This window comes from Populus alba, chromosome 9, assembly GCF_005239225.2.
Source record: "Populus alba chromosome 9, ASM523922v2, whole genome shotgun sequence".
Lineage (NCBI taxonomy): Eukaryota > Viridiplantae > Streptophyta > Magnoliopsida > Malpighiales > Salicaceae > Populus > Populus alba.
In genome coordinates, this window is record NC_133292.1 from 5,979,840 (window position 1) to 5,990,736 (window position 10,897).

The following is a 10,897-nucleotide window of genomic DNA, read 5'->3' on the forward strand; positions in this document are numbered from 1 at the left end:
TATTGCAGTGTCTTAACCGCTAAATCAACATTTTATTGGTAATTTATATTATTGGATTTAAAGATTCATACTCTATTACTTGCTGAGAAATAGGTAATATCATATCAAACAATTGATGATCGCTACAAAATACTTATTAATTAACTGTTTATGAAATAAAAAGTAGGCCTATAATTAATTTTAAGAGTTAATAATTACTTCCACCCCTCTTTATTTTGGAAGTTATAACACTCTACACTCTCTGTTTTAAAAATCCGTACTTTTCATCTTCTTTTATATTTAATATTAATTATGATTGCACTTCTGCCTCCCGTTAAAAACATGTTAACTGGCCATAGAAATTGATTTTATTTTTAATCAAAATTCTATAAAAGAATCAAATAACCCCTAAAAATATAATGAATGCATAGAATATACAATTAAAATGTTTATTTATTATAAAAAGGGCCAAAGACCAATACATAAGCCAAGGCTCCAAATACGCCCGCGTCTCACAATGTGAGAAACAAGCAAAACAAGACCAAAATATACAAAAATAAAAAACAAAGAAAATCAGATTTGCGATATGACATCAGCCAATCTAGCTCGGATTCAAAACAAAAGATATCACGAAAGAGGTAGCGTAGTGTTGATCATTCCAAAAATAGTTTATAATATGATTAAATAAACGATTAAATGGTATAATCATTTCGAACCAACCAAGCATGATTTCACAATTGATCTGAACTATATATAAACGATATTGTCTCAATCATCTTGCAGAAGCTTTGATGTTCATCGTCCAATCCCAAAAAATGGTCGGGAAATTAATAACACGATACCTCTTTTTTTCCCCAACATCCATTTATATATGTCCAATCCATCCAATAGCCAAAATTGGTCGGAAAAATACCATTATAATTTGTTTTCCACGGCTCAATGATGATCCATTTATTGGCACCCAGTTTTTACCACGTACTGTGATTAGTGGGCCAAAGAAAAAGTTGTTTTCATGCTCTGCTTTTGACTTTTGGGGTGTACGTATTATCCACTATATATCAAGAGATTAATTACAAGTTACTCAATTCACATTCCATATATCACATGATGAAGACCAAAAAAAAAAATAATAATAATTGTCAGAAAGGGATGTTTGCTTCGAGATCTTTTAAGAATGAAATGAAATTGATATCAGTTAAGAAAATATTACCTATGACTATGAGAGTATTGTTTTATATTTATATATGAAAATTTTGTTTGTTTTTCTTAAAGCTACATCCTATAAGTTTATTTATGAGCTTATATTAAAAATAAATTCAAACAAAAATAATAAAAAAAGATGAAATCGTTACTCATAAAAAATTAACAAGAATATTTTCACTTAGAATTTCTATTTGAATTGTATTTATTAATTTTTTTTAAAAAATAAATTCAAAAAATAATTAATAGAATATTACTAGTTACTTCAAATATTCTATAATTCCAACAAGATAATTCTATAAACACAGAAACTCCTGTTTAAAATTGAAAGACACACACATATATATTCCATCATTCTCACCTTTAGTGTAACTGTTCCTTTTATCACTTAATTGATTCTACGGTACCAAATGCCAAATACCGGTTTCAAGGAGGCATAAATTGTGGTGGCTTGAAAAAGAAATAAAAATAGAAGAACACTTGTCCAAGTTGCCATGAAAGTGGATATGCATTCGAGTTTTAGAGAGAGAGATGTCCAATAAATAGCATATTACATAAGAATTCGCAAGTAGTTGCAGTAATGGTGGCAGAGAATAGATGAAAGAGGTCAAATTGCTACTCTTCCAAGTTCAATTCCATTCCACGAGAGGTCTGCTGGAACAAAAGAATATGCAGTTCTTGATCAATCAGAACTCACTGCAATATATATATATTTACAAATCTCTTTCTTTCTTGGTTTTTTTTTTTTTTATTATTATTATTATTAATATAGATATCCGAACCAATTTACGCGTATTTTGACTAATCTCACGAGTTTTGAAGTTAACAACCATGTAAACCTCCAGTGATTATTATATTAACAACCATAAGATTTAAATTTAAAATCATAGAGAAAATAAATTTTTTAATTCTAAACTTTTATTATTAGACCATTTAATTAGATGGTTTGTTTCTTAGTTTACTTAATAACACATAAGGATTCGTAGGCAATTTTTCATCTTTATTTTTAATTTCTTCTTCACATTAACACGTGATAAAAGGAGGAGGTAATTTGTTGCCTAATCTTCACGATCTCAATAACAATAAGTAACAATATTCAATCTAAAGTCTCCTAATTAAGAAAATATTGAATAATTTTACCAATCAATATTTTTTAAAAATAATTTTTTACACAAAGGCGTTGAAACCATGGAGGGTTAAAGTGTTTTGCAGCAGTCGCTTCTGTCATGATTGCTGCGTAATGGTAATCCCGTTGGGACGACAAATACACTTTCCCCCAATATGCAATTCCTCTCTTGGACGCTCCTACCCTCTGTTTTTATTTTCTTCTAAGAAAACCTAACACTTAGTTTTCTTCAAGCAGTCGTCTCACCTTCGAGAATATTGCTCGTTATTTGTTTATTATATGATGATTCGAACACATTTTTTTCATATAAGTGAGATATAATAATTAATTTCATACAATATTGGGCTTTATACTTGCAAGCTTTCCGTGAGTCAACTACATTATTAGATTTTTATACATGCAGGACAGGAGTATTTGAATTTTAAAAGAGTGCACGTGATATATCCATGGTTTTTATGTAGATGAATTGTTCAATATATCAAGAATCGTACTCCTCTACATATTTCACATAGAAGTAAGATTTATGAATAATTTTTACAGTGAATATCATATTTATACATGAATTTTACACCGAATCTCAAGAAGATGAACAGCACAATTCCCAGGAAACTTAATAATAACAACGATTATAAATCATACAGGACGTCAGTACCTGCAATAGTGCAAATATTTTTATATTCTATACAATAATGTAAGACATTGCATTCACATGACAGGCACAGGCACATATTCCCTCCGCGTTGCCGCATAATTAAACGCGTAAAGGTGGCCCATGCATTTGATATGGAGATGATGAAGATGCTGTTTTGTGTTTGTGATCATAGCCTCTCCTTTTCTTTTCTTTTTTTCATGAGAAAATTCGTTTTTTTTTTTCACTAAATTTTACATAGAATTTTGTTTTAAATCTTAGTTTTATTGAAGTTAAGATAACATATTTTCAATTCTTGAAAATCTATTATTTATTTTATATGCAAAAATCAATTTTTTTAAATCTATTTTTTTTAAATCATAACCAAACATATTTTTTATCTAAAAAACTATGGAAAAAAAAAGAGAGAGAGAGAGAGAACAGTATGGGTAGATGGCTGACTAGAAGCCACGTTTCTGCCAACATTTGTCAACGCAAATCAGTCGTGGTAGATGATTGACATAATTCCGGCAAGACGTTAGAATATCCGGCTAGCATGATTTTCTTCTTCTTTGTGCGGTTAATTACGCTTAGAAAAAACCTTAATTTCTTGATTACAAAGTGAAAATTGGACCTGATACCACCATCTTAGAATGTAGTTCATGAGCTTGAAAGACTTCCATCGATCTTTCTTGCTTGTCCGAGCATGAGAAAGTTGATTATTGTGAGTATTACAAGCATCATTGATCCATCTTGATAATCTATTGATGATGTAGCATTTCATGATATGTAGAGAAATGTGAAAGGAATAATGATCATTTACCCACGACCTTGGTGCAAAATTCAAAATGACCAAACACGCACACATATTAACATGCATCAAGATTCATGAATCTACATTATGAGCCTTCAAGTACTTGTTGAAATACTTGATCTTGAATCTATGTCCCATAAGGTTCATGTGATTTTCGTTTAAGGGGGAATTAATGAACCCTGGTGACAACCATATTTTTAAAAAAAATTGAGATTTTTTTTAGTGTCAAATTATTTTTTATTTAACTTTTTATTGTTTTGATATGTTGATATTAAATATAAATATTAAAAAAATAAAAAATATATATTATTTTGATGTATTTTCAAACAAAAAAAATACTTTGAAAAATAACATATACCACACTTTTAGACGAATTCTTAATTTGCCTCCCACCCCTTTATATTATAACAACTTAAACTTTAATTTCGTTTGTGATGTTTTAGTGTATGATTTAATCACATTGAGTAACAAACCTGATAGTTCAGGTTGATAATAATAACAATTTTGTTGAATTAAAAGAAATTAATTACAAAGATCTAATTGAAAAAGATAAAAGATAGTTCATGAGCATATGCTAGGTTTCCATAAAATCCTATTGAAGATTGTCCAATCCTCTCATGACTTAATAAAAAATCTCATAAGTTTTTTCATAATTTAGCTACAATTCTACTTAAATATAAGAAAAAAAAACAAATTCAAATTATTCAAATTTAAATTTAAATTTAAATTTAAGAAATCCTCTAAATAGAAGTAAATTAAAACTAATGATATTATACAATGAAAAAATTTAACCAATAAAAATTATCGTTAAAAAAATCTTTAAACTTTAATTATAAATAATGATATGAAAATCACATTCATTTATTATCTAGATTAAATATATATAGTTTAGTCGAGGTGTGTCTAAACTAATACAAACAATAATAATTAAAAAAAAAAAAGTATGGACAAGTGAGGAGTAACATTAACTCCTTAGCAAGTGAGATTGCAACATGGTAGGTTAGAAATTAAACATTGCGTGGCATTTAATTTAATATCCAAAACTGCAGTCGACTTTCTAAATGTGGTTACAGGGCCCTCCCTCCACCATGTCTGAATCTCAAGAGTCTCACGTTATTGGTTTGCCAGGCAAGTTGGCTCTACTATTGACCTGCCTCCATAGATGAGCTCCCTTTCACATTCAACCTCTTAATGTCCATATATATATATATATATATATATATATATATATATATATATATATGCTATGGCTTTTATGCAACTTTACCGAACAAATCCTTAGAATTGACCCTTTCGCGCACCCTTTTCCTAGACTTTCGGGGTTGTATATGCGTCGGTTGAGAGAGCATGCCATATATTATTTTGATATTTGTTTTTAAAAAAGTTATTTTTAATATCAAAATACTAGAATGACCTGAAAATAAATAAAAATAATAATGTAGGTCTAATTATGGGTGGGTTTTCAAGGCATTACAAATTTCATTGATGTAATTATTAGTAAAGTTGGATGATGCATGTCATTGAAAAAGAAATGGTGCTTTTCATTGATTTCTAAGAACATGTTCTTCGAGTCATGTTGAACGCTCCATTAGAAGGTACTGGCTTGTTTTGAGCCAATGCCTGAGAGGAAAAAAAGCGGTCATGTCAGCTGTCAGCTTCATGATCTCTTACCATCTCACAGAAATTTGGGAGCCTTGACCGTGAAAGGTCCTGTCCTCCCAAGTCTCATCATTTAGGTCTTGAATCTTTGCGTTTTCGCCGCCCATTGTAATTTTGTCCTTCCTTTTCTCACCCATGTTTTTCTTTCTCTATTTTTTCTCCTGGGAAATCTGGCTCCTGTTAATGAATGATTTGTGCTTGCTTCGCGTTGAAGTCCAACATGTATTTTTTTATTATTTTTAGATTTTTTAGATATATTGATATAAAAATATATTTTACATTATTTTTATATATTTCTAAGTAAAAACATATTTTAAAAAGTAATATCTACACACACAAAAAAACATGTTAAATGTTAATCTTCCATCTAGAAGGGCATATGGATGGTTTTCAAAATGAAATTATACCTTGGAAATGTATTTCCAATTTTGTAATCCATTGCTGACTCTGGTAATTTGAACCCAAGAGAAAAAAGAGGTAAAGAATGACAGACAGAAAACGCAGTACTAGTTTTGGGGAACTGAACTTTGGTCGGGATTTTTTTTCATACTAAGTTACTTTTAAATATTATTTCCCGAGATAGGGTGCTCCTCTTAATCTTGTTTTTTTAAAATATTAAATTTTATGCCAAATAAATTCACATAAAAAAAAAATTAATATCATTTTCTTTGCAAAATAATATACATGTCATTTAAAAAAAAATTAAACTATCAATAATTATTTAAAAATACATCAAAATAATATCTTTTTATTTTTTAAAATGTATTTTTAATATCACCACATCAAAACAATTTAAAAACATAAAAAAAAATAATTTAAAACAATGAAAAAAATAATTTTTTTTTAAAAAAAACACTATTAAATATAAAAATAAACAATTTTTAAATTTCAAAAGTTATCGTTGAACGGTTTGCTTGGAACCAAAATATTCCATCACGAGAATGGTCTTAGCCATAGTTTATACCATTGTAGAGCCTTTTTCAAGTAATACCATTGAAGAAAGCAGAAAGCAGAACAAGTAATACCATCACCAACCTACCGGCTACCACACCTGAAATCAAACTGCTCAATGAAGGGCGTCCCATTCTAACAGGACAAGACATCAGCCTCAAAAATTGCTTAGATTACATGCTATTCATAAGCTTATTGCATCAAATAAATAAAAAATTCTCAATAACATGAAAAAAACATCAACAATGTCCATCATATGCTATCCTTCCCCTCCTTGTCTACGTTCCTCTCTTATCTTTCCTTTTTATTTCTTTATAACAAGATAATTGGAGATTACAACCTGACTAATTTCTACACTGTAAACTTTCAGGGAGTGATTGTTACATAGTTTGAGTGTGGACCAGACCAATCAAATTATCTGGACGCTCTAAACTAACCAGTTGTAACAAACGAATCTAGTGCAACGATCAATGTGATTGGTTGTGTCTAAATGGACCGAGTGGCTGAGTCTGTAACAATCTATCACACTCAAGCGACCCCCTAAACCTGCTTGGCTACGGAATCTTATGTGCTTCTAGTGTAGGAAAATTTGTGGATGCGTACCTATAGAATATTCGAGCTTTTTGCACAAGCAAGAACCTTAGGATGATAGCACAGAAAAAACCAGGTGCTTGTCAGGCATGTAGATGCATGTCAAGGAGCAGGACTGCACCAAAAGTTGTCAAGCTCACATTATTGGCATGGTTCATAAGTTGATCCCGAATACCTCTCTTCGGATACAGGAGGGAAAAACCAAAGGTTGGTATCCAGAAGTAGAGGATGCCGATTGGATCATCCACCGTATGCAACAGATATTATAGAGCTGAAGGTGTGTATTCATTCTTATCATGGCAAGAAGCAGGAAGTTTCCCTGTCACGGATGCATGAAGGCAGAATTAAGTAATTTAGCAATTCTAAAAACCAGAAAAGGAAAAATAAAACACGGTGTGCACTTAATGAGGCAAGGAAGCATAGATTCGGAGGTCAGAGGGGTGACAGGGTGTCGGATCTTCCATAATGTAACTAGTTAATGTTAAGTGTTTCAGGGAGAAATACCTTGAACCTCAATTAATATCTGTGCGTGAGTGCTTGTGTGTCAGTTTCTTTTCACAATTCACAAGTGTTAGGAAGACTGTACTCACCGGAAACAGAAGCCGTCATGAGGAATAAGTATTTCTTCCCAAACTATCACCTCAGACATGTAATTGTCTTATATTTGAATGTTGCTCTTCCACAATAACCCTCATGCTAGGCCCCAATCAACCTAGTTCCTGAGCACCCATGAGAAAGCAGTAAAGCATATCCAGAAGTCTTTATCTTGTCTAAAGAACGTTATCATAACAAAAAATTCTAAAATTCATGATAAACAACCTCTTTCGGGTTAAACTTTAAGTGGTCTTCACATATATTGAGGCATAACCACTGAATTGAGAGGTAACACAGAATTCCTCCTCAAATCCCTCTACCTGGGAAGGAGCTACCTTTTTTTTTTTCCTCAGAAGGCACAACTTAAATCATGTTCAATAATACCCCAACAGTTTTCAAATCCAAATTTCTTTCACACGAGTCCTCCTCATTACATTCAAACAAACAGGCATAGAATGGTTCAAAATACCAAAATGAAAATGAAGACGTTAAATTTCACGAGCAGGAAGTTAACCTAACTAGTTAAAGGAAAAAATTGCATAGGCCAACAAACAATATCACTAGAAAGTAGGGAAGCCATCACGCATACCTGAATTCTTCCTGGTTGCAATCATCATATTCTCCATGCCTTGCGCAGCTTCAATCATGCCTTGCGCGTTGTAGGCTTGAATCATGGTAGCGAAGGTGATGCTGTCCGGCTTGCATTTTCTCCCTTCCATTTCCAGAAACAACTTGGACATCTTTTCTATATCACCTGCTCGACCATAGGCACTGATGACGCAGTTGAAGAATGGGGTATCTAGTATCACATCAGAGTTCTCCACCTGCCTCAGAATTGAATCAACCTTCATTATATGCCCAGCTTTACTGTAAGCACTAACAAGAGAACAGTAAGTGACAGTGTTAGGCTTAATTCCTAGATGTTTCATTTTGCTGAAGTATTCCTCCATGGTCTCAATATCCCCGGCCTTTCCAAATGTCTCAATGATAATATTATGAGTAACAACTGATGCAGAAAAGAACCTTTTCTCCATGAATTCCAAAACAGACCTCATCTTGCCATACATGCCTGCTTTCCCATATGATCTGATCAGGATATTGAACGTCTTAATATCTTGCCTTAGACCCATTAACTGAAATTCAGTGTACCACTTCTCCATCTTGTCTATCTGCCCACTGCTCCCATAAGCCCCAATGATGGAATTAAATGTGAAAAGATCTGGAACAGAGCTGCCACTTTCAATCATATCTGTCAATGTGTTCTCCATTTCTTCAAACATTTTAGCCTTACCGTATCCATCGATGATAATGTTGTACGTAACAGTGCTACATTCAATTCCTAGATATGACATCTCAGCAAGAATTCCTCGAATGAGTTCAAAACGACGGAGTTTAATGCAACAGTTTATAAGTATGGAATATGTATACACATCTGGTTTGCATTCAGAGATTGCTTTCATTTCAACAACAATAGAAAACGCCTTGTCAAGTTGACCACTTTTGCCATAAGCACTCACAAGAGCAGTATAAACATCAATTGTAGGTTTGAGGCCATCAGACAGCATGACCTCAAAAAGCAAGCTGCCCTCCTCGGGTTGCCTGCACTTGCCAAGCATCATCAACAACTTGGTGTATGTTTTGGTTCTCGGCTCGTACCAATGTTGCTTGCGAAGAAGTTCAAAAATCTAAAAACCAGACACGGACTTTATTTTAGAATATATGCATGTATTCTAAACACAAACGTTAGTAATCATAACAGTAAAATACCAGCAAGTTTCTAGAAATTGCCAAATGCATTGCTTGGATTTAACAACCATCGTATAATGCCATGATCATGGAAAGTTAATCACTTTCTTGATAGACTAATGCACTTGTATAGCAATATCACTAATTCAAACTTGGCTCAGAGAAACAAAAGCACACATTAACCACCATCGACATAACTCAAATGAAACATAACACAGCAGACCTTAAACCAAAATCACATACTATAAAACATGAAAATAACTAAAAAACAATAAAAAGAACACAACTTCACAAAAAAAAAAAAAACCCACAAACCTTAAGAGCAGATTCCCATTGGTTTTCTTTTATAGCGTCGTCAAGAGCTTCTAAAACAGCTTTAGGCCAAAGGTTATTATATTTCTTGGAGTTGGCTTTTTGTTCAATAGCTTTTATAGCAGCTTCAGTTCTTAGAATCCTAGACAACTCCTTCTTGGATTGTCTTTGGAGCCCAGTTGAATTTGGGTCGGGGCACCATTTAGAGGATTGGATAGTAAGAAATTGTGGGTCTTGGTTTCCATTGGATCCTGTTAAGAGGTTTTTTGAAGGTGGGGTGGAGATTGAGAGTGACCAGCTCATGTTAGTGAAGGAAAGGGGTTGTGGCTGCATTGCGCCGGGAGTGGAGTTCAAGGAATTTGAGGCTTTAGAGGTCTGGGTTACTGGTCAGGGACAGCTTGGGTTTTGAAATTTGATGGAGGTGTTTCTGAAGGAAGATAGGATAGAAGTGAGCGCATTTTAGCAGAAGTTAACAAGCGAGAATCTAATTTAAGTGAAAGATAAGATAGATACAAATCCAATTATTTTACACCAATTATCAATTTTATTTTATACATTTTAATTTATTTTATATTAGAGATTAGTTCTTGTTGCTAAATTTATTTATTTATTTTTTTTATAAATTTCTCATAAAAATATAATTTATTTATATAAAATCAAAAAAGAAAAAAAATCAGATAAAATATTATAAAATAAAATAAAAAACATTTTTTGTATTTTTTATTTTTTGTCAAGTCTAGTCCTCATCTTTCAATTTCTATTTTCAACGCCATTGAACTCTGATTTGCGAAATCAGAACCCAGTCCACTCTGAAAATCCTTAAAAACCAACCACATGCGAACAATGCAAATCATAAGAACTGTAAATAAATAAATAAATAACAACATTAATGTGACTAGGAAGAATGAAATTGAAGGGATAAAAGCTCGATAATGTTATAACATAATAATAATAATGTTACGACATGTGGTTACATGATTATAATTGTAGCTAAGAGAAATAAACAATAAGGGTTGTTTTGAGTTTTAATAATTTTAGTTTTGTTGAGTTTTAATGTAATGTAAAAGGATTATTTTTATTATATAGCTCAAGATTTCTTATTTTTTATCAAATAAAAAAAATCAACTTTCAGAAAAAAATGTTGGATAACATGCAAACTATTGATTTGCAGATAGATCTATCGACAAGCTTTGACAATAATGTGCTGTTTTTCCCTCTCGCCTGGGCCTGTGGAACGAGAACCTACGATCTGATGTGTTTACCTCTAAAGACCTCTGCCCGAAGACCTGTGTTATCA

General features: G+C 32.1%; 1 protein-coding gene across 2 annotated transcripts; it reads right to left on the minus strand.

Moving 5' to 3' along the window:
* Positions 1 to 6,458: 6,458 nt before the first annotated feature.
* LOC118027721 (pentatricopeptide repeat-containing protein At3g53170) lies at positions 6,459 to 10,089 on the minus strand. Of its 2 annotated transcripts, XM_035031171.2 has the most exons (4): positions 9,604 to 10,089; positions 8,132 to 9,227; positions 7,539 to 7,667; positions 6,459 to 7,267 (listed from the first exon to the last, which is right to left on the minus strand). In XM_035031171.2, the coding sequence occupies exons 1-3, from the start codon at positions 9,931 to 9,933 to the stop codon at positions 7,645 to 7,647; spliced, it is 1,449 nt and encodes a 482-aa protein (XP_034887062.1). In that variant the 5' UTR covers positions 9,934 to 10,089; the 3' UTR covers positions 6,459 to 7,267; positions 7,539 to 7,644. The 2 variants fall into 2 exon arrangements, with proteins under 2 accessions (XP_034887062.1, XP_034887061.1); XM_035031170.2 differs by having other exon boundaries at positions 7,539 to 9,227.
* Between the last annotated feature and the right edge of the window lie 808 nt (positions 10,090 to 10,897).

Excerpts from the sequence above, each read along its gene's own strand:
- LOC118027721 (XM_035031170.2), bottom strand. The coding sequence starts at position 9,933 with ATGCAGCCACAACCCCTTTCCTTCACTAACATGAGCTGGTCACTCTCA. Across the intron at positions 9,228-9,603 it reads AATGGGAATCTGCTCTTAAG|ATTTTTGAACTTCTTCGCAA; the intron begins GTTTGTGGGTTT and ends TCTGGTTTTTAG.